General features: G+C 61.1%; 1 protein-coding gene across 4 annotated transcripts in view; it reads left to right on the forward strand.

Annotated features, from left to right (window-relative positions):
- Positions 1–2,067: 2,067 nt before the first annotated feature.
- Positions 2,068–23,371, forward strand: part of FMNL3 (formin like 3) — a 43,845-nt gene continuing 22,541 nt past the window's right edge. For 3 of the 4 annotated variants that reach the window (XM_026659617.2, XM_026659614.2, XM_026659615.2), the window contains exons 1-3: positions 2,068–2,269; positions 21,563–21,646; positions 21,990–22,070. In XM_026659617.2, the coding sequence (XP_026515402.1) occupies positions 2,126–2,269; positions 21,563–21,646; positions 21,990–22,070 (309 nt within the window). In that variant the 5' untranslated portion in view covers positions 2,068–2,125. The remainder of the gene's footprint in view (positions 2,270–21,562; positions 21,647–21,989; positions 22,071–23,371) is intronic. The other variant, XM_026659616.2, reaches the window with a different exon arrangement.

Consider the following 23,371-nt stretch of genomic DNA (forward strand, 5'->3'; position numbering starts at 1 on the left):
GCACCCCCCTGCAGCGGGGCCAGGTGCCCGGGGCTGCAGCGCAGATTTCCCATGTGGGGTATTGGCCGGGCTGGGGGCACAGGAGCCTGCGCTTGCAGCACAGCCCGAATGGGGGCGGGGGGGCCGCTGGGATGATCCCATTTTGCAGCTGGGGGAGCTGAGGCCCAGAGGGGTTAATGGCCTGGAAAATCCCCCCTGGAAGGACAGGCCCAGGGTCTGTGACTGGAATACAGAGCTCCTGAGTCCCAGCCCAGTGCTTCCGCGCTCCGTGAAGCCGGGCCCATGCTCGGAAGGGCCCCGGCCTGCTCCGCTTGCACTGCACCCCGAGACCCCGCCGGCTCCCCCCGCCCACCACTTGCTCCTCTCGGCCTGCCCGCCGGCTGGGCAAGGGCTCCTCTGCGCTCCCTGGCCCCACCCCTTGCTCCTCTCAGCCCCCTGGCTGGACCCCAGGGCACCTCCGGCTCCAGGCAGTCTCTGCTTCCCACCACCTGTGGGGCCCCACCTGTCTCCCCAGAGCTGAGCCGCCTGGGACTGGTGCAGAAGCCTGGCCAGTCTCAGCCGTGTGGTGGGGGGGGAACAGTGCGGAGGGCTTGGCGGGGCCCCTCCAGGCAAGTGCGTCTTGAGGACCCCGGCCAGGGCAGGCCCTGGCCTGGCTGATCGCGCCACTCCCGAGGGGCCGGGGTGATTCCCGGCCCTGGCACTGGCCCTGGCTGCGCTGCCGGGCTGATGAGTAGGGCTGGGAGGCAGGGCTTGGGGGAGTGGGTCTGTGGGGAATCTGGGTGGGGGTGCTGGTCTGTGAAGGGACAGGGAAGATCTGTGTGTGTTGGGGACTAGGGAGTGGGGGTTCTGTGGGGGTGCTGGGTAGTTGTGGTGGGGCTGTGGGCAGGGGGGCGCTGTGCATTTGTGGGTGGGTTGGGGGGGTTGGGCATAGTGGATCTGGGGGGCCTTTGGCCATAGGGAGTTGGGGGGTGTTGGGCGGGGGGGGGGGGGCTGTGTGGCACAGCACTGGCCCACCCCTGGGGGAAGGGACACGCTGGCAGCATAGGGCCGGGCAGGCCACTGTGCGTCTGGCAACTGCCGGTTTGTAAACAGTGCCCTCGCGCTGGGCGGAGTGGGGCCGCCCCTGCCCTGCCCCCTTGCCTCTGGCTGTCCCCTCGCTCTGGGGACCGACCCCCGCGCGCCAGGCTCCACTGCCTCCATGGGGGCCCACAAATATGTTTGCTGCCGGGCCCACAAAAGGTTAATCCGGCCCTGGCCCCTGCCCCTCCCCACGGTGCTCTGCAGCCCCCCCCAGGTTATGGGGACCGCCTGGCTCCTGCTCTGTCTGGAGAACTCTGTGCCCGGGTGGGAGTGTCTGTCCCTGCATGCTCCAGCAGGGGGCGGCCTCTCCCTTCCGAGCAGCCCCGGGGAGCGCGAGGGACCTCCCGGGTCTGGCAGCGGCTGGGTGAAAGGGGCCGGATGCCTGGGTTCGCGTCCCAGCTCGGGGGGGCGGGCGGTCTAGCAGTAGTTGGGGGGAGGGGGCGGACTGGGAGTCAGGACTCCTGGGTTCTATGCCTGGCTCTCCCCCGGAGGTGCTGGGTGCCTTGGGACAAGCCCCGTTTCCCAGGCTGATGTTTGCTTGTAGCGCGCTTTGAGATCCCTGGCTGGGGGAGGGGTAGCCCCATCTGGGCACAGAGTGAGATTAAGGGGCATGGGGCCAGAGTGCCAGCACAGCGAGGGGCCGGGGGGCGGTGAGGGCAGCACGTCTGGGTAGGTGGTTATAGGAGGCGACACATCTGGGAAGGGGCAGGGCTGAGCGGTGGAGACATTTGTGTTGCGGGTCATGGGGGCAGCACATCTGGGTTGGGGGCACATCTGGGCAATAGGGGGCTCGATAGGGGCACAGCTGGGTGCTGGGGGGACAGCTGGGAGGAGGAGGTGGGGCAATAGGGGATAGCACATCTGGCCAGAGGTGGGGGCAGCACATCTGGGCGATGCGGGGCACATCTGCCCGGGGCGGTGCCGGGCGCTGAGTGGCTGCTGGGGCGCGGGGCGGTGCTGGGGGGCGGTGCCGGGGAGGCAGCCGCGGCAGCCGGACGCGAAGGGCTGAGGCTCCCCCGCCGCCCCCCCGGTGCCTGGGCCGGGGATGGGGAACGTGGAGAGCGCGGACGGGGAGCCGCTGCCCCGGAGCCCGGGCGGAGCCCCCCTGGGGGGGTCCGGGCTGCTGCCCGCGGGGAAGATGCCGATGCCGGAGCCCTGCGAGCTGGAGGAGAGGTTCGCCCTGGTGCTGGTAAGAGCGGGCTCCTGGACCCGCCCCCCCGGACCCCCCCGACTCCCATTTCTGTCCCCGGATCCCCCAAACCTACCCCAGATCCCCTCCCCCCAGACCGACTGCCGCCAAGCCCCCCCCCCGATCCTGGACCCCCCGTCCTCGGCCCCCCCCCCCCCCGTTCTCCTCCCAAATGTCCCTACCTCTTCCCTCCCCCCCTCAGCTGGATCCCAGCGTCCTGCCCCCCCGGGTCCCCCCCGTCTCTAGCTCCCACCCCCCTGGACAGCCCCATCCCCCCTTCCGGTCCCTGCGTCCCTATCTAGCCACCCCCCTCCCTCATTTCTCCCGCACCCCGCCGGGTTCCCCCACGTGTCCCGGGACCCTCCGCTCAGGGGTTGCGCCTCTGCTGGGTTTTGTTTGCAGCGGTTTTGTGGGAGAGGCAGGAAAGGGGGCAGCCCCCAGGCTGGCTGCGCAGGGGGAGGGGGGAGCTCTTCTCCCCCCCCCGCCCTTTAGACAGGGGAGGTCACTAAGTAACAGCTTGGGGGGCACAGACCCCCCCCCGGTTATTTGTGGGGTGTGTGTGGAGCATTTGGGGAAACCGATCTCAGCTTTGCAGTTCGGGGGGGGGGCATCCCCCGGCTCCTTGGGGCAGGCGGGGGCGCTTCTGGCCTCAGGGTGGGGGGCTGGGGGCAGCAGGCCAAGCTGAGCAGGGTTTGCAATTAGTAAGGTGGGAAAACAGCACGGGGTGGGGCATTGGCGACGAGCCCTGCGGTGGGGGGGATCAGTGTGTTGGTGGCGGGGCTCGGTGCGTTGTTTAGGGGTAGGGCCCTGCCATGGGGGAGCTCGGCGCATTGTCGGGGGGCAGGGCCCTGCCGTGGGGGGCTCGGTGCGTTGTTGGGGGAGGGATGTCCAGGATCCCCCCCCAAATGTCGGTGCCCCCACGTTACTCCCCTAGCTTGTCTTTTAAACGTGCTGGAGGAGGTATTTGGGGCCCTGGGGCGTGAAACGTGCTGGGGTCGTTCTCCCGGTGCTGGGTCCCCTGCCCTTGGGGTTCGCCTCAGGGGAGTTCAGTGCAGGCACCCCGTGGGGTTGGCCCTCCCAGGGCACCTCTGGCTCCAGCGGCCCCCGGGGGGGACTGGCTTTGGCTGTGGGGTGTGCGGAAGGACGGAGGTGTCTCTGTTCTGAACACCTTGGCCCGGGCCTGTGGCTGCTGGGGGAGAATGGGGCCCCTGGCTCTCTCCTGGGTGCTTTGCCATCTGCCAGGGGCACGGAAGGTGGGTGCAGGCAGCGGGTGACGCCCATGGGGGTGCAGAAGCGGGCAGTGGCTGTCGCAGGCTGATGGCCAGGAGGAAACGCCTCTCTCCGAACCTGTGGGCGCTGGGCTCTGTCCGGAGCGTGGTAAACCCAGGGCGAGGTGTGTGTCCCCGTCTGGGTGTGCGGTGCAGGCCCCGAGCACCTGGCCCTGTGCCCCTGGGAGTCCGTCTGCTCCCGTGGAATGAAGGGCCAGGTCCTGCTCTCAGAGGCGCTGGCATAAGGGCAGAGTCACCCCCACTTCGCAAGCTGGGGCCGAGTGGGAGCTGGAGCTGCTGTTCGCATTTCTGGTTTCTGTTCTGGGTGACCAGGGGCTTTTCCCTCTGGGAGATCCCCTCTCCCCTCCCCTCGCAGTCTGCGCGCTCCTGGGGCAGAGCCTGGCGCTTGAGGAGCTCCCTGCGCACTGGCTCCTGACCCCAGTTTGCTGCACGGAGTTTTGGGCTGGGGTTTTTCAACCAGGGAAACTACCCTGTCAAAAACTCCGCTGGCTGGGCGCCCGCTGTGAGCCACAGGAAGCCGGGACAGCGGCTGTGTGTGACAGTTCCCTGCGGCAAGGCAGCACTGCCCCTGGGGCCCAGCTCCCCCTGGCCCCGGGGGCCTCCCAAGGGACTTGGGTGCCCAGAGCCCATTGGACTGGCTCTTCTGATGCCACTGGTGCCCACCTGGCTGTGGGCAGCTGGCAGTTCCCAGGCAAGCCGCATGGTTTGCTGGGCAGTGTTGAGTGGGAACCGCCCGCTCACAGCTCAGTGCTGCCGGGACAGGGCAGTGCCCCGAGACCGGTCCCAATTGGCCGGGCGAGTAACAAAGACGTGGAGAGGGCTGTCGTTGGGAAGGGCTTCCTCCGGACTACTGGGCCCGGGCAGGCCTTGGCTTTCCAATCTGTCCATGGCAAGCCACAAGCTGGGTGCAGCGTGGGCAGGCGTCCCCCCTGCGTGCATCCCCCGGGGGTCTGGCTGCCTCAGGACAGGCCTGCCCGTCCACCCTCTGGACAGGGCCAGCCCCATTGTGGGGAAGTGATGCCATGTCTGTCTCCTGGTGCCCCATGCCATCTGGGTGTAATGGCCTTTGGGGCCAGTTCTCTGTGGGTGGAAACTCTCGTCGTCCAATGACTTCAGTCTATCTGGGGCCCTTTTCTGCCCTCATGGCTGCAATATCTGGGACCTTACAACCCTTGATGGGCATCTCCTCCCAGCCCCTGGAGGCAGGGCGGGGGGGGCTGTTGTTCTGGTTTGTAGTGGGGAGACTGAGGCCAGGAGAGGCGAAGTGATGGACCCAAGGTCACCCAGAGAGCCGGTGGCAGAGCAGGGAGTTGGACTGGCTCTGCGGAGTCCCAGGCTCGCGCCTCTCTCCCCCACCCCCTTGGCAGGGTTTGACCCCGGACTGGTTTCCAGGGGGCGAGAGATTCCTGTTGTTTGCAGTGCAGGGGTGTGTGTGTGTGTCTCCATTGTTCTCAGCGGGAGCTGAGCAAGCGCCCATAGTGTGCAGGCGTGTGGATCCCAAAGCTTGGGAAACCCTGAGAGGGTGCGTCCTGGGGGCTCTCACGGGTTCTCTCTGGGTGTGGGGCACAGGCTGGGGGACTGGGGAAGCTGCCGTTCCTTGTTCCCTACGGCTCTTTGCCCGCTCGAGGTCCCAGCGCCTCCATGTGCCAGCAGCGCTCCCCCAAGGGGGAGACAGCTGGGCCGGAGGGGCTGGGCTCGTCACACGCCTCTGAGTCACCGCTCAGATCCCAGCCCTCCCCAGCACCTCCTGGGAAGATGCCTTGGAACTGAGATGAGGCAGCAAATGTCACACCTTGCGTGGGGCGTTGGCTTTGGTGCTCAGCCCTGAATGTGGGTATCCAGGCAGGGAACCGCTGGGGTGCTGCTCACGCGCTTCGGGGCTTTGCCTGGCGCTCTGCGTCCTGGGGGGTGGAGCCCCTAGGGGGCTGGGTGCCTTTGGCCAAGTCAGCAGTGACCCTGACCTGGCGTAGCTGTACTGAACTAGTCCCATGGTGCAAAATAGCTCCTTCCCCTTCCCGTCGTCTTCACCGTGGTGTAACTGCCTCTGTGCTGGGGAGTTCCAGCCATCGCCTCTATTCCGGGACATGTCTTGTGCAGAGCTGAGCTGGGGGGCTGTTTTGTGTGTCTGGGGCTGGTTGTGCAGTTCCTGGGACAGGCAGTGCCCTCCGCACCTGCCCCAGACCCCACGGGTGTTGGTGGGAGCTGGTCTGTAGGCGTCAGTGGACCGGGAAGAAGGGCAGTGGCAAACTGCAGCGGCTGGTGGACCTGCCAGTCGTCACTGGAAACGGAGGGATTTTTTAGTTTAAGGTGGGTGCTGGTAAAAAGCCTGTTTTACAAACAACCCCTTTCCCCTGGGGCTTTAATCATTACAACTCGCAGAACAGAAATCTCATTGATTTTTGTCACTTTTTTTCTGTTTTAAAACTTTTAAATTTTTTTTTTACTTTTAACTCCGCTCCACTGGTGTGAATAGATCCCTGCGTCGGTTCCCATCCGTGTCACGTTCATTCGCGCTCTCTCTGTCTCATGCACGAACACGACCGGTAGCGTGGGGCGGAGAGGCACCGCACGGGGACTCAGGGTGCAATTCCCCGCTCAGACCCAGACTCCTTCGCTTCAGTCCTCAACTCCTCATCTGTAAAATGGGGTGAACCCTGTTACCAGCTGCGAGCTGGTCAGACACTATGTGAGAGAGGGAACTGCGGTAGAGTTTGGGGTGCAAAGGCCGTGGGGGGTGGTGGCATGTTTTGATCTAAGCAAAGGGCCAGACTCCCATGTGTTGTAAATCCAGGAGTGGTGCCAATTTACATATGATTGCAATTAACCCCAAATACCCCAAGATGGCGTCTGTTAATGGGAGGACACGGTTCCTTCAATAAATCCTGCAGTTTGGGCCTAGACTCGCTGACATTTCTGCCTCTTGCTTTGAAAGCGAATCTGATCCGCTGGGTCCAGCTGCTGCCCCATCTCTTGTTTTAGAATTGGGGCTTGGAGCAGCCAGGACGTCCGGCTGGAGATTCCAGCTTTCCCCGGCCTGGCCTTTGGCAGGCGGGCGCGTTTCCCACACAGCTGAGACACAATCGCTGCGAGATGACGTCGCAGCCTGTCTGTCCCCAATCCCTGGGGCACGTTGCACGCCGTACGTGGGGCAGGAAAAGGGAATGTGTCTCCCCACAGCGGCTGGCTCTGCCCTGTGCTTGCCAGGTGGGAGAGGCCTTTGTGAAGATCAACGCTTGGAAAGGGCCCGTCTGGGAGAAACTTTATTTTGGCAGTGAGACTTTAATTCTTCCCATCTCTCCGAACCGGAAGCTGACGTTGAGAGGAAACGACCGCCCAAGCCTCCCGGCAAAGCCAGGAGCAGCAGGGATAGGCGGGGAGCTCTGCTCCCCCCTGCCCCGTCCCCCGATGGGAATGTCAGGTTTCCACGGATGGAGAGACAAATGGTGTCACCTCTGTGGGCTCCGACGGGAGCTCTGTTGGCCCAGGGCTGGTGTTTCAGGAACGTTGCATCAGCGTCTGGTTACGGAGAAGCCTCGTCCAGGGAAAATACTTTGTTTGGGAAACATATTTCATGGAACCCGGGGGATCTCGCTGTGTCTGGGCTGCGGAGGGGAGAGGCTCTTTTTGCACATTTCTCATCCCAATGCTTGCGATGGGAGAAAGGGGCTTGGAGCCTGGACTCCTGGGTCCTTAAGGGGACTGGGACTAGAGTGGGGAAATGGGAGTTAGGACTCCTGGTCCTGTTCCTGGCTGTGATACAGACGCACCCCTTCTGTGTGCCAAGCGGCTAGAGCGGGAGGGGACTGGGAGTCAGGCCTGTTCCAGCTCTGGGACGGGAGTGGAGTCTAGTGGTTGGAGTAGAGGGGGCTGGGAGCCCAGACTCCTGGGTTCCACTCTGAGCTCTGCCACGGATTGGCTGTGACTTTGGGCAAATCCCTGTCTCTCTCACGCTCTCTGCCTCAGTTTCCCTCTCAGTACTATGAGGAGGATGAACATGGACATGAATGTTGAGACCTCTGGGTGAAACGGGCCCCAGAGACGTATAAGATACGTTGCGTCCGAGTGGCCAGTTGCTGAGTTGTATGCGGCGTGGCACCGCTTAGCACCCAGGGTTAGCAGGGTGGGTGTTGAGGGAGAGGAAGTTAAACGTCCTCCTGGCTGGAGATCGACTCACCCCCTGCTCACACTGAGGCCTAGCTAGAAGAGAGAGATGGGAACAGGCTTCTGGCTCTTGCCAGCGCAGGCTTGACCTTGATAATGCAGCTCTTGGGTGCCCCCAGCCTAGGACCTGCAGAAGCATGTCAGTATTATTAAGCGCATTACAGTAGTGCCCAGGGGTACCCATTGTACTGGGCACTGTCCATTGTTTATTAGGTCTATTACGGTAGCAGCCAGGCCCAGGTTGTCCCTTTGTGCCAGGTGCTGGACAGACTTAGAACAGGATCCTCCCCCCCCCCACCCCCCGCACCCAAGAGCTGAAATCTGAGAACAAGGCACGAGACAGCAGGTGGATCCAGACGGACGAGGGACGGGGAACATGAGGAAGCAGTGAGACACCCCTCAGTTAGCTGCGTTCCCCTAGCCAGGAGGTGTGGGGGAGAACCCGGGAAGGGAACAGATTATGAGCAGAATGGGATGGCAGAGTCAAGAGCTGCTTGTTTTCTTGGGCGAGCCAGTTTGTGCCTCGGTTTCCCCATAAGGACGGTCCCCACGGCACAGCAGGGCTTGGGGGTGCCTAAGGGAGACCCATTTGAGAGGGTGCTAGCAGGGTGTTGGATGATCTCCTCCAAACCCAGTATCAGACTCTGCCTCAGTTTCCCCAGTGATGCAGGCTGGCAAGCCAGCTCCCCAGCCAGGGCAACCGTGCCGTCCCACCGGGTGTCCATCCCTCCCCCCAGGGGTGCATTAATTCTTCCAACATAGCTCAGAGTTGACCAAGACAGGTAAAACAGGCCCTGCTGCCTGGCCTCTCCAGGTCATTTGCCACCAGCACAGCAGGTAGCCTGGCCAGGTCTCTCCCCCTCCAGGAGCTCCTTTGATGTCACCAGCTGGGAGGCCGCTGATTAGTCATGGGGGTGGCGGGCTGAGCCCAGCTCCCTGGAAAGGGCCAGCCCCACCTGTGGCAGAGAGGGCAAAGTATCACTAAGCCGGGGCTGCTCTGAAGAGGGAAAACACCTCAGTTGTGTGTCCCGAGGGGTAAGTTCCCCGCACAGGTGACAGAGTCTGTCCCACAGCTGCAGATCCTGCAGCGCAGCGAGGGCTGAACTGGGGTCGTCGCCGGGCATGGCCATCCGCTGGAGCCCCAAGCTTGCTGCTGGAAATGCCATGAACTGGGTTGAGCGTGGACCCCGGAGCTCGCCGCGGGCACCAGCAAAGCAGCCTCGCTGCTCGGATCAGCTGCAGCAGCAGGTTATTACCTGGTCCGTCTTCTCTTCCTGGCTGGGCTCTTTGCGCCGTTCAGTCTCCTCTCCGCACGCTCGCCGCTCAGGGGGTAAATCCAGAGGGACTCCCCTGACTTCAGTGGAGTTGGGGCCAGGTTCTGATCTCAGGGTGGCTGTTCACGCCAGTGGAGGTGCTCCGGGTTTACAGTGGTGGAAGCGGAAACCAGAATTTGGCATAGCGGGGGCGGAGGGGTTAGGCGGACAAAGGGAGCACTAACCCCTGTGCGTCAGCGCCACCTGCTGTTTGCCCCACTCTAGCAATCCCCCGTCACACCAGGTCAAGGTCCGACGGGCACCGAGTGCTCCGTGCCGCCTGCTGGGTTAGAGGATTCTTGGAGCCTCCCAACGATTATACACCGTTAGGCCAAAAGGGAGCGCTGTGATTGTCTAGTCTGGCCGCCTGTGTGGACGGGCCAGAGCACGGCCCTGGATTAATTCCCAGGGCAGATCGTCTAGAGAAGCAGCCAGGCTGGATTTAAAAGTTGCCAGAGATGGAGAATCCACCCCCACCCTTGGTAAATTGTTCCAGTGGTTAATTACCCTCCCTGTTCACAATTAGCGCCTTATTGCCGTCCAGCTTCAACGTCCGGCCCCAGGATCTTGTCCCTTTGTCTGCTGGACTGACCAGCCTTTACTGTCGCATTTCTCTTCCCCTCCTCGCTCCTCACAGACTGCGCCCAGTCACCCCGCAGCCTTCTCTTGGGTCCAAGGGACAGACCAAGCTCCTCGCGTTTCTCAGCGTGTTTTCTAGCCCTTTCCTCCTTCTCATGGCTCCGATTTATCGACATCCTTCTTGAATTGTGGGCACCACGTTCTGTGAGCGGTCGCACCAAGGCCCAATACAGAGGCAACAGAACCTGCCTGACACCTGCTCCAGATTCCCCTGTTGATATGTCCCAGGATCACATTGGCTCTTTTGGCCCCAGCGATGCCCTGGGAGCTCCCAGAATCAGAGAAAATTCAGGTTGGAAGAGGCCCGAGAGGTCATCGAGTCCAACCCCCTGTTCAAAGCAGGGCCAACCCCTCGTGTTCAGCTGATTATCCTCCTAACTTCCTAGGCATTTTCAGAGTCGCTGCTTGCCAGGGTAGAGTCCCCCATCCCGTACGTTCGGCCGGTGTTCTGTGTTCCTGGGTGGGTGACTTGACATTTGGCCATAGTGGAATACACGTTGTTTGCTTGTGCCCAGTTTACCAAGCAAACCAGGCGGCTCTGTCTCGGTGACCCGTCCTCTTCATTATTCACCACCCGTCCCATCTTTGCGCCATCCGCAAATCTGATCAGTGAGGATTTTATGGTTTCTTCGAGCTCATTGATAAAAATGTTAACTAGCGGAGGGCCAAAAGCCGATCCGAGCAGGACCCTCTAGAGACTCAGCCCCTTTGACAATTGCATTTTGAGATGGATCAGTTAGACAGCTTTTAATCCATGTAATGTGTGCTGGGTTGGGTTTGTTCTGTTCTAGATTTCTAATAAAAAAGGTTATGTGATGCCAAGTCAAATGTCTTCCAGAAATCAAAGTCTAGTAAAGCAACACCACTGCATTTCTCAGCCAAACTTGTAGCCTCATTTAAAAAATCAGGTCTGTTTTCCATAAACCCCATGGTGACTGGCGTTAATGACATGACCGTGCTTTAATTGTTTATTAACTGAGTCCAATATCAGCCGCTCCATTATTTTGCCTGGCATTGATGTCAGGCAGACAGGCTTATAGTTACCCAAGTCATCCTATTTACCCTGTTCAAATACAGCTTTCTTCCAGTTTTCTGGGACTTCCCCAGTGTTCCGGGAGTTATTGAAAATGAACATGAATGATCCAGAGAGCTTTTGGCTTTTGGCTTTTGGCTCTACTGCTTTGAAAATGTTGAGCTTTAGTAGCTGCTGTTTAACGTAATCCCGAGTTACTGTGGGAATGGAAAGAGCGTCGGCGGCGGCAGCATCGTCGTTGGATATGACAACGTCATCTGGCTTTTTCCCCAAACCGAGAAGAATGAGATGTGGAGAACTCGTCTGCCTTTTCTGCATGATTCGTGACCGTTCTGTCATTGCCATCCAGTCATGAACCAGTACCAGGGTTAGGATTTCTTTTGTTCCTAATATACTCCTGATCTCCTTAACTCTGCTGTCCACAGAGTTCTCCGTGTGTCCTTTTGTTTCCCTTGTCAAGTTTCTATCATTCCTAGCTTCTAATTTATATTCATTGCTATCAACTCCTCCTTTTCCCATGTGTTACCTATTGTGTCTATTCTGTTTATAGCGTCTTTCACTTCCCCTCTAAGGCAGGCTGGTTTTGTAACCAATGTGGCCTTCTTTCTTGCTTTGTCAAGTAGCCGTGTTAGTCTGTATCTACAAAAACAACGAGGAGTCCGGTGGCACCTTAAAGACTAACCGATTTATTTGGGCATAATCTATCGTGGGTAAAAAACCTCACTTCTTCGGATGCCCCGAAAGATGCTTTCTTGCTTTGTGTTTTTCTGGGCGTCTAGCGAAATGTTCTTAAACAGTTCCCGGTCATCATTCACCTATACAGTCCTTCACCTGCCATAACCTGTCTTGTAAATCACTTTGCACTAAAACTGCCACTGGACTGGGGGTTAGAACACAGGACTAGGGGTCAGGATTCCCGGGTTCTGAACCTTAATGTGTGACCTTGGGTGAGTCCTTTCCCGTCTCTGTGCCTCAGTTTCCCCACCTGTGTAATGGGGAATAATGGGACTCCCCTTTGTAAAGCGCTTTGAGTTCATTTGATGAAAAGGAAAGGGCAGCCTAGGAGCAGAATTGTTACGGATCTAATGATAATCCATCTGTTACCAATGGCAGAACTTCCCTCTGAACCGTGCTAAACCTCGGGTTCTTAGCCCCTGCGCGCCACAGCCAGTGGCCTTTGTGAGTTATGAGATCGGGAGCAGTAGCTGAAATGTCTCCGAGTCACTTCGTGGTAAACTCGTCAGTCCCTGCGAGGGACGAAGTGCCTGGCTTTACCCAGCCCTGAAATGCAGCCACCTCTGGACGTGTTTCACAGCACACAGCAACGCTGCACAACCGATTAGGGACAGACAGCGTCTAAGTGCCACTTTCAAGCTCCCATCCAAGTCCTTTGTCTGCTCTGTCTTAGCTGGAGCTTGGCAGGATCCCATCATGCGCTGCCGGCTGCCTGCTGGCCTCCCAGCCCCTCCCCCTCAATCTGGCATATAAACCACCAGGCGTCCTGTCATGAATGTCCTGGATCTGCCACCCGCTTCCCTGGGCTTGTGGGGGAATGTGTGTAATTAGCGAGGGAATGTAGCAATTGAGGAGCTGCTGCAGAGTAATTATAGATCAGTGGGAATCCGTTCCAGGAGGCTGCAGTCTTGGAGTTGGCTTCGCTTGGCTCTGATGCTGATGAGTTTAGTCCCAGGCTGCCTGGTTCACTTTGATCCTCAAACGCTTTCCTGTTTGCAGCTCAGCCTGGTGGGGAACAAAGCTGGCGTGAAAGGGACGGGCTTCGTTTGTACCTGGCATAAAATTAAGCTCCTATTTTGAGGTCCAGGGCGCTGCCCCGTCCCTCCTGGCTCTAGGCATAGGAGAGCCTCAATGCAGAAGTGAGCGCTAGACTGGGTCCACCTCTCTGCCCGTTCCCCTCCCCGGCTCAGTGCAAATCACAGAGCGAGACCGTGAACTCGCACCGTGTGCAGACCTCTGCAAAGCGGGTATACATCGCTGCTGGGGCCCTGTCTGCATTAGGGACTGTCACGGAGTCCTCGGGCGATGCGCTGGAACTGCTCCCCACAAAGCCAGTCAGGACGTTGGGGAGCCTCCTCTCCCTCGGAGCAGACTGTCTTCAGGGCAAGAAGCTCACACGGCTTCACCTCCTGGGTCTGCCCTTGGAGCATTCAGCATATGCCCCTCCGTGCACTTCCCACAGCGAGTCCGCCCCGGCGGGGTCCTGGGGCAGCCAGAGGGTCCTGCACCCCCACTTCGCAGTCAGACGTGACTCTCAGCCAGCCAGTAAGACAGAGGTTTATTAGATGACAGGAACACGGTCTAAAACAGAGCTTGTAGGTACAGAGAACCGGATCCCTCGGCCGGGTCCATCCTGGGGTCCCGCGAGCCAGACACCCCTGTCTGCCCTCACTCCCCATTCCCAGCCAGCTCCAAACTGAGACCCCCTCCAGCCCCTCCTTCTCTGGGCATTGTCTCTTTCCCGGGCCAGGAGGTCACCTGACCTCTTTGTTCTCCCACACCTTTAGCATCCCCTTGCAGGGGGGAAGGGCCTGGCCATTAGTTGCCAGGCGACAGAGGGTCGGTCAGAAACTGAGGCACCCACCCAGTATTCAGAGGAAACATTAAGAACAGTCCCACTTCCTCACAGGGACACATGCACCCAAAAAGCGGCAGCAGCAAAACGCAGTAACGCAGACGCGTTGCAATGGTCACCAGAGCTGGCCTTGCTCGGAACAACTCGCAGCATCTGCACCGGCTGCGTCACTGCCCCAGTCCCTGATGCAGCCAGGCCCTGACTGAGAACACAAGGGGCCGGCCACTGGAGACTCAGACTCCTCGTGTTATCCCTGGTCCCTCCGGGCTAGGCTTGGGGTGCCCGGACAAGGGCGGGTGCGGGGGACGCTCGTCCCCCCGACTGGATTTGCACACCGGAGGTTTAAGAAGCAAAACCTTGGCGCTGACTTGGAGCCCTTTAAAGCCCAGAGCAGAGCTTTGAGAAAGGACCTAGGAGTTTGGAGGCTCTGATCCGAAATAACCTGGAACCGCGGCGGGAGAGCTCAGTACGGAGCCGCCCGGCTGGCTTCTCGCCTGGGCCAAAAGCCTCCTGCCAGCAGTGCTGGGCCCTGGGGCTGATTCTGCTCTTGCGGATGTGGGGTCACTCAATGGAGCTTGGGGAGCCAGACCGGGGGCAGAATCCAGCCCTGTGTCTCTGGCTGCGCTTTCTAAGCGCGTCTTCCACGCGTGGGGAAAAATCGAACCCAACTGCTTTTTGATTGTTGTTTTTTTCAGAGGCGGGGGGACCGTAAAGAAACTGCACAATGCCCCGTGGGAGCGGCTCTGCCCTGGGAGCACCAGGGCAGGGGATCCCACGTTTCACACCGCTCAGCATTCGGGTATTGGGCTTTTCTTCCCCCCGGCTGCTCTGCCTCTCCAAGCGCCTCACCCCCCCATGCGGCACCGCAGGGGCTAAGGCAGGCGCTTTCCAGACGCTGGGCTCTGCAGGGGAGGTGACCGGAGCTCTGTTAGGTGCCTAAACCAAGGGCCTGGTTTTCCGAGGGGCCGTGCCCCCTGCAGCGCCTGGGATGCTAGTGATAAGTAGCTAGTAGCTACTGACTTGGGGCTGGGATTTTCACATGTGCCTAATGGCCGGGTTGTTACAAGTATTTAGCCCCTAGAACGGCCCTAAGAGACGGCATCAATCCCACGGCAAGTCCGGTGGTTTCCCTGCCCAGGAGTCCCTTGAGAACCGCCCGGGGGCCCAGCCTGGCTCTCGGGACGGGCGGTGAGTGGTGGGGATCCCTGCCTCTCACGGGGCGCTTGTCATCTGCTCGTCTCCCTTCGCCGACTCGTTAGCCGCGTTTTACACTCTAGGCAGCTCAGACTGGAGAGTCCCGGGATCGGTCCCAGCTGGGAGCAAACTGCTGGGTCCCTGCCTCCCTGATCCAAACGGAGCCCCCGATTCCCCGCTCGAGCCCTGGTGCCTGGCCTGGATGGTGTTAAGGTGAAATCCCCCGGGAAGCGGCCATTGCCAAAGGGGAAAGAATAGAGAGGCGCCGCTGTCTGCTCTGGGGCTTTGAAGCTGGCTGCGGGGAAGTCTGCTGGCTCTTTCCTGTGCTCCCCTGAGAAGTAAACAGCCCCCGAGCAGGACGCAGGCGGGTTTGGCTGCTTGATGTGACTTAGGGAAGAAGAGCAAAGGGGCTGGGGGATGGATTTAACTCCTGGTCCCGACAGCCAGCTAAGCCCCGCTCCTGGCGTCAGCCGAGCCCAGGGGACGGAGCAGGGCTGGTTGGCGGGTGGAAAACACTCTCCTGCCTCCTTAGTTGTAGGTTTGCAGAACACGGACGCTGTAATTTGCGGTCGGGCTTGTTATAAAAATAAGAGTTGACCTGGAACTAGGGAGGGCGTGAGCCGAGTGCCTGAGCTGGGCCCAGCCAGGCTGGTTCTTTGCACGGTTTCGTTGCAGTGCTGTGGGTTGAATGCGTGCTCTTGGGCCAGCAGCTCTTTGGGCGTGTGGTGGAGAGGTCCGACAGGAGGGCGTGGGATGGTGACAAAGCGTTTCCAGCATTGTCCAGAGCCGAGGAAGGACTTTGGCCCTTGCCTGTGCTGTGGGGGTTTGCACTAGTGTGGCGTGCAAACAAAGCTGTGGCTAGGGCACAAGAGTGAGCCAGGATGCCTGGGTTCCGTCCCGAGCTCTGCAGCAGACTCTCAGTATGAATCTGGAGCCAACATGAGAGAGGCCCATAAAACACTACCGGCTGCTCTTGTCGGCCCTATTTACCCCATCCCAGCAAGCGTCATTGGACGGCGGCACATGCATACAGGACAGAAGGGACAGCTTTTCAATGCAAAGGGTAACTAACCTGTGGAACTCCCTGCTGAAGGATACCCCGCCTTCACGCTAACTGCTAGAACTCCACGTGTTCTTCTTATCGAGGCATCCATCCGGTCCTCCTTGAACTCTCGGCCTCAGTGACACCCTGTGTCAGGGAGTTCCGCAGGCTAGCTCTGTGCTGTGGGAAGATGTTTCCTCGGTCCTGAATTTGCTGCCTTTTGGTGGCGTTGCTGGATGGTGGCTCTGTCTGTGGCACGGCCGGGCAGCAGCCCTGAAAGCATCTCCCAGGCCACGTGCTCAAGGGAAGCAAAAGTTCTGATTTTGTATAAGGAACCGCAGGTCAATTGGGATCCTCTGACAAGGCCCTCAGCTCCTTAGTGTCTGAACTCAGCGCCACTGATCCCCCTGTTTCTCCCAGTCCAGACCCCGTCAGTCCACGCTAAGTAACCCCCCTCCATCCTAGGTGCGCACGCTTGTCTGATGTTTGCAGAGAGTTCTTGTCATGGAAAACCCCAGCCCCTGGACCACGCAGCCTGGACGTGTTTAGCTGTCTCGTCCTGCACTTACAAGTCATCGTTGTTTTTGCTAGTCTTTGTGCTCCTTCCAGCCCTCGAGTATCTTCCTGGCAGTGGCTGTGCCTGGAAACCAGTGAGATCCTTCTGCTGCGCCCCTCCTCCAACACTGTGTGCATTTCGCCTGTGGAACTCAGCTCCACAAGACGCGGTTGGAGGCCAAGATCTTAGCAGGGTTTATACAAAGGGATTCGACGTTTCTCCGGCTAACGAGACTAGCCAGGGTGATTAAAAATCAGCAAGAGTTTTGGAAGGGATGTGAACTGTCGTGCTTCAGCATCTAAGCCAGGCTCGAGCGGCGGGTGTCAGCAGGGGCGTTCCTGGGGCCGTCCGCCCCCGGCTGCCTCCTGCGGGGTTTCTTGCACTGTCCGAAACAGCTGATGCTGGCCACTGCTGGAGATGGGACGCTGGGCTGGCCAGACCAGGTCCTCTCCCAGCCCCCGGAGGTGGGAGTGATCGGCTAGCGGGGCCTGGGGCAGCGAGACCCGTGTTTGATCCGACCTCCCTGCGGTTTCCTGTCCAGGCCCAGGGCAAAGCCGCGCTCCTAGGGGCACGAGCCACCACGCCGCCATCCCAGGCCGCCCTGCTCCGGCTGCCAGGCCCAAGCCCGAGGGGCGGGGAGGCCCGAGGAGCCTGGAAATGGCGGCTGGGCGTCACTGCCCCGGCGGGAGTGGCTGGGCAGTGAGATAAGATGCTTTCTCCTTCCTGCAGCCGTTTCCCTGCTGGGGGGCGAGGCGGGGGGGCTGGAAGCCTGGATTGGCCGAAGGGGGTCTCCTGAACTCTGCCTGGGGATCCCTTTAGCTCCTGAGCTTGGATTGAGCTGGGGTTGGTGGAGGCTTTGGAGCAGACTCACGAGGGAGACAAGCCAGGGCTGGACTTGGGCTGGCAGCAGCCGGGGTAGGCTGGGCCCAGCAGAGGAACCGCCCTGGGCTAAGCGCTGGCCAGCAGCCTCCTGCTAGGGCCTGGGAGCTGCTGCCAGGCTGGGGCGGTGGAGTGGGGCTCTAGCACCGGAGCCCAGCGGCAGGGGTGATATGGGAGGCGCTGGGCAGGTGCCTGGGGCGGCCAATGAAGAGGGGGGCGGCACGTCCAGCCGTTCGGCGGCGGGGCCGTCACTCCCTCTCGGAGCGAAGGACCTGCCGCCGAATTGCCGCCTTGAGCTGGGCTTAAAAACCAGGCCGTTGTAAAGCCGCCAGCGAACGTCCAGTTGGGTGGGACCATTAGGGGCCTCGGCTGCCTGCCATTCTCCGCACCCAGGAGGGACCAGGCCCCAGGCCTGGCTGCCCAGGGAAGTGACACCGGTTTAACTGCAGTTGGTTTCTAAACGCTCGGGGAGCTGCGGAAAGCAGCTTCTCAAAGCAATATCGGAGCCAAACCACTGGTTTAAATTCACAGCGTGGGTTCAGTGGGCCTGACTCCTGACTCCATCACCTGACTCCTGGAGCTGGGGCTTTCAGGAACACCCCACACAGCCCAGGAGTCATGGGGCAATCGCGAGAGTCGGGCCCCATCGGGCACATGTCCAGCTGAGCTTTGCCCCGCTCCGCTGGTCTGCCACATGCTCTGACCAGCACCCTAGTGAGAATCTGTGGGGGTGGAGGGCTGGGCTTAGTGGGGTCATGCTGCCCCCACCTCCCTGCTCCCAATCATCCACTCCTGTCACTTGGCTGTGACCCTGAACGCCGCTCAGCATCTCATGGGGCGAGGTTTGGGGCCGGGCAGGGTCGGGCCCAGAGACAACAGCATGCTGCTGTGGGGGTGGGGGGCCTCTCTCCCGGGACCCCCTGAAAACAGCCAGTTCTGGCTGCTTCGCGAGGGAGCTGGGGGGAGCTGTTCGAGCCACAGCAATATCCCGTTTCATCTGGCCATATGTCCAGCTTCCCCCTGCTCCTCCGCTGGGCTGAGCAAGGCTGTGGGCAGGGGCACGGATTGGAGGGGGGTGGGGGGGAACGTGCCTTTGTGTTAAGGGGACGACCCATGAGTCAGTGGGAAAACCACCTTTCGTCCTCTGGGCTAGAAATAAAGCCAGCCCCTTCCCCCCCCACCCAGGACCCGGATCCAGGCCGGGGGAAAGTCAGCTGATGTTTTTAAAGTTTCCTTTTCTCCTCTCAGGCAGCCCAGTTTTGCACAATGCGGTTTCTGTCTCCGCTGACGGCACTCTGTCTCTCTGCAGCTGAACGCAAGCCAAGCTGAGCTCTATTATTTTTCGGTTTGGTTTTTGCTTTCCCTCCGCCCCGCGCTGCCTCTTGTTTCTGTGACGAGGCGATGCAGGGGGGCGGTGTGGAAAACTCCCCCGGTGCAGCCGCTGGCTGACGTTCGTTCGAAAGGACAGAAGCCCTGGAGGGGGCCGGAGGAAGGAGCCTGCCTCACTCTCCTTCTCCCTTTCATGTTTCTCTGTCAATGGGGCGCTCGGGGTGTGATCTTGCTGCTCCCCTGGCCTGGGCCCAAGCCCGCGCCCTCGGCTGTGCGGATGGGGTGGGAGGGAACGTGGCCCAGTGGTTAAAATGGTGGATTGGGAGCTGGGAGGCCTGGGTCTGCCACAGACTCCCTGGGTGAACTTGGTCCTGTCCCTCTGTGCTGGTCACGCGCTGGGCGGGGACGGAACAGGCTAGGCAGGGGGGCTCTGGATCCGGCCTGCTCCAGGTTTCTGGCTGGGACGGTCGCCAGCACCAGCCACCTCAGCGGCAGGTGCAGGAAACCGCAGACGGGGCGACCGGCAGCTCTTCCCAGCCTGGCTGGCTCATGCTGGGAAGCAGGAGGGTTCGTAGCTCCTGGCTTGGCCTTGGCGTGGGTACGGCCCGGAGCCGCTGGGGACGGCCAGCGCTCGCAGTGGAGGAGGGAGCCCTGACAGGAACGGCCTGAGGCTGTCCCACGCGGCTTTTCTGGCAGAGGTGGGGGCTGCCTGATAAACAATTCCCGTCAAACCTCCGGAGTGAGAGAAACTGACCCAGTCAGCGGGGGGAAATCGAGTCACGCCTGCCGCTCAAAGGAGAGATCCGGACACAGTCTCCGGGACCGTCACAGACGGGCTTTGCGGCCAAGCTGGGGCATGACGTTCTGGTCTGTGCTGTTCTGGTTCTCGTCCCCCTGCCCCTGGGTCGGTGGGCATCCCTGAGCGTGTCTGGGAAGATGTCCTGATCTGAACCCTACGGGCACCAGCGCCTCGATGGCCTGAACTGACCCCGCAGTGACTTGCGCCAGCCGGGGAGGTTTACGTAGTGCTGTGGCTGTTCAGCGCGGTTCCTAGAGAGACGGTGCCCAATTCCCAGGTGTCTGGCGGAGGACGGGAGAGAGAATCCGGCCCCTGGGCCCCCTGCGTGCGCGCTAAGGGCACTGCAAAGAGCTCTGCGCTCCAGGGAGCGGAGGGAGGACGAAGCAGAGGGGAGGCAGAATTCTCTTTCCCCAGCTGAGTGCCCTCCCCTCGGGCCGAGGCAGCCTCGAACAAGGGGTGCCAGCGACTGGCTTCTAGGACTAGGACTGGCCCACTGCCTGGGGGAGGATGTGGCCCCAAAGGCCTCGTGATGACACTCCGTATCCCAGCGCCTTGGGCTGGCGTTTCCTGCAGGCTTGGATCAAGGGGGGGCCAAACCGGGACCTAGTTCAGGGGATGAAACCTCCCAGTCTGCTCTGCTGGGCGAGCGAGCGGGCGTGGAGCAGCCCAATACCGTCGGCCGACAGTCCTCGCTGGCGCTGGGAAGTGGTGGCAGCCCCTGGCTCCCCTCCTGTGCCCGCCCAGCGCAGCTCATCGCAGGAAGTGGTGGAGCGCGGCGCTCCGGCGGGAGCCAGGCTGCGGTTAGCGCAGAGAGGAAGCTGGTGTAGACGGGAAGCGATGGGTCTGTGATACGGCGAGATTTCGTGCGACGGCAGTCACAGGAAGGAGGCCCAACGAGCCGCGCTGTGCAGTGAGCGTGGAACGCGTCTCCCAGCCAAAGCCGCTCCAGCGCCAGGCCTGTGCCCAGCGAGTGGGGGGGGCGGGCTAATCACTGCGTGTAAACACCCCAGCAGTAAATGCAGGTGCCCTGCTTGCACGAGTGCTCGCAGCCGTGTCAGTGAACAACGCGTGAAGACACCACTGAAGATTCGGGTGTCAATGTACCTCGACTCCCGCTGATGTCTAGCCCTGGTGCTAGCCCCACCTCCGGGGCGTGGTGCAGGGGCTGAGCTGGGAGGAGAGTGTCGCTCATATTGAAACGAACAGTTCCAGCAGGGCTGGGGTGCCCAGCTGAGATCAGGGCCTGGAGCCAGTCTCTGCCCCGGGCCGCCTACAATCTAAGCAGGCAAGGCCGACGCAGGACGGGAGAGGCCCGAGGTCACAGCCAGGAGTAAACCTGTCTGGTGCCCAGGAAGCCAGGCTCCGCTGAGCGTGCAGCCAGCGGAGGGCGGTCGGGCATGGCCCAGGAATGCCGTGGGCCTCGTGGCCTCGCCAGCGCCGTGGCTGGGCGACACCGAGACCAGAACAAAAGGACCATTGTGCGGCTGCCGCCGCCTTGAATTTCCAAGGATGCCAGGATGCAGCCAGAGGCCCTGGGCCGCGGGATCTGGCAGGTCGTCTGCCCTCTGTTCGCCGATGGTGCAGCTCCGTGTGCAGGGGGGGCAGGACGCTGCCTGTCTCCGAACCCCTGCGGCAGGCGGGGCTGGCACAAGGGGCAGCGTGGGGGTCCTGGTGGGCTCATTCTCGTCTCGCCTGTGCTGAGGCGCTGCGTGTGCTAAAGCCATTAGGCGATGAAGTCATGTCTTAGTTCTGCGGTGCAATCCGAGCTCTGTCTCCCCCTCCCCCTCGGTGGTAACTAGCTTAAAACCCTCGCCCACCGCTAGCAGCCAGGCCCTGACCTGCTTCCCCTCTGCTCCCTGACCCCAGCCGATGAGCAGGCCACGCTAGGGGGCAGGGCTCTCGCCCCAGCTCTGCCCCGGAGATGTGGGGTGCATGACGGGAGGTGAAGGGCGCTGGGCCAGACCCACAGGCGTCTCAGGGGCGTGGAGCTGATTTGCACCAGCTGAGGGTGTGGCCCCGCTCGAGGGTACCGGGGTAGCCGGAGCAGGACCCGGATATCTGTGCTGGCAGCACAAATTAGCAACATGGGACCTTCAGTGACCCCCGGTGATCAAGGCCTCCAGCCGTATGGATCAGCAGTGGCACGGCGCCCCCCATCTCCAGGTGGGCACGCTGCTGAGCCCCAGGGTAGGAACCCCCGCGTGCGCCGCCGGCCCGGCTTCATTTCAGTGCCTTCCAGATGTGCTTTGTCGGAGCTGGGCCGGGGTGGGCAGGGGCCTGGAGCTGGGCCGGGGGCTCGGGGGGGTATTGGCACCGCTCCCAGTCTGCCTCGGTTCCCGCTCAGGCCTGCGGGAGTGAACAGGCCAGCCCTAGCCGGCAGCACCAGGGCCGGGGCATGTGACCCGACGGGGAGGGGTCCAGCCGCCCGCAGCCCCCCCTCATGTCGCCTGTCATCTCTCCTCTTTGCAGAGCTCCATGAACCTCCCCCCCGACAAAGCCCGGCTCCTGCGCCAGTACGACAACGAGAAAAAATGGGACCTGATCTGCGACCAGGTACCGGGGCTGTAACGCCAGCCACGGCTCGGGGTCTGAGTGGGCAGAAGGCTGGGGGCGGGGGGCTTACCTGGGACAGCAGCGGCGGGCACTGGGGCTCCCTGGCCGGGGGCAGGGGAAAGGCCGGGTCCGCGCAGACGCAGGAGTCACTCTGTGCTCAGGGCTGGCCACAGGAGCCGTCGGGGTGATCCAGGGCTGCGGCTAATGGGAGCAGCGAGTCAGAGCCGTGCGCGCCCCTTGCAGCTTTTGCTCCGTCCCAGCCGCTGATGCCCACGCCTCCCCCTCCAGGCCGCGACTCCTCCTCCTCCTGACCCCCGCAGTCATGCCCTTTCCTCCCCTCCAGGAGCGGTTCCAGGTGAAGAACCCCCCCCATACCTACATCCAGAAGCTGCAGACATTCCTGGACCCCGGCATGACTCGGAAGGTAAGGGGCTCGCACGGCGGCCGTGAGCTGTGGCCATGGAGACCCTCCTCTTACAAATCCAAACCCGGGGGGCTTCGAGGGCGATGAAGCATTTGTGCCAGAGACGCCCGCGCTGGGGTCCTGGCTCCCAGCTCTGGCCCAGCAGCCGTGCGAGGCGTTTCTCAGAGCCCAAGGGTTTCCCAGCAGCGCAGGCTGCGAGCGGTGGCATCACGGGCACGTCGCACCGACGCTGAGCTCTGACCGCAGCTGTGCTCGTTGGACTCGCCCTGGGCGCCTGGTGAGCGCGGAGCGACCCCCTCCCTGGGCAGCGCCTCCTCCAGAACAAACCGTCTGTGGTTACAGAAATAACCCAGCCAAACCTTGCGATTCCATCGAGAGCCGGCCCGCTCCAGGGGTCCTGAATTAGATCTCAGGACACAGGGTGGCATGAGCCAGAATTTCCAAGGAGCTCAGCTTCCAGTGAGAGTGTTGCTGGCTCTCCTGGATTTCCCAAAGCCCCAGCTCCTGGAGTCCTGTGAGGTTGGGGGAATCTCAGCTTTCATTTAAAACACAGGAAGTTTCTAGCTACTGGGGTTGCAGAGAGAAGCTCAGACACACGAACCAAAAGGCAAATCACAGGAAAAACTCTGGGGTTTATTTAAAAAAAAAAAAACTTTAATATTGATAAGCCAGTCTCCTGATTATCAGGGCGGGCTCGTGACCCTCGGACACCTGGGGTTGGTGATGCGGCATTTAGGGATCAAAATAGGGGGCCAGCTTTTCAAACCTTGGGCACCGAGTGCTTTGGAAAACCTCGTAGACTCTAAGGCCAGAAGGGAGCGTCGTGATCAGCTAGTCTGAGCTCCTGCGTGTCGCAGGCCAAAGCACCTCACCCCCCCCCCCCCCCCCTCCTGTAATAGACCCAGAACCTCTGGCTGAGTTACTGACGTCTTCACATCGCGGTTTAGAGACTTCGTGTTACAGAGAACCCACCATTTACACTAGTCTAAACCTGCAAGTGCCCCGTGCTACAGAGGAAGGCGAAAAACCCCCAGGGTCTCTGCCAATCTGACCCAGGGGAAAATTTCCTCCTGACCCCAAATATAGTGATCAGTTCAACCCTGAGCATGTGGGTGAGACCCACCAGCCAGACCCCTGGGAAAGAATTCTCTGTAGAACTCAGAGCCCTCCCCATCTAGTGTCCCATCACCGGCCGTTGGAGATATTTGCTGCTAGCCATCGCAGATCGGCTATGTGCCGTTGTAGGCAGCCCCATCATCCCGCCCCCTCCATCAGTGCCGCAGTGGGAGCTGCTGGGTGGG

The sequence above is a fragment of the Terrapene carolina genome, unplaced genomic scaffold (genome assembly GCF_002925995.2).
Source record: "Terrapene carolina triunguis isolate 2854851 unplaced genomic scaffold, T_m_triunguis-2.0 Scaffold641, whole genome shotgun sequence".
Lineage (NCBI taxonomy): Eukaryota > Metazoa > Chordata > Testudines > Emydidae > Terrapene > Terrapene triunguis.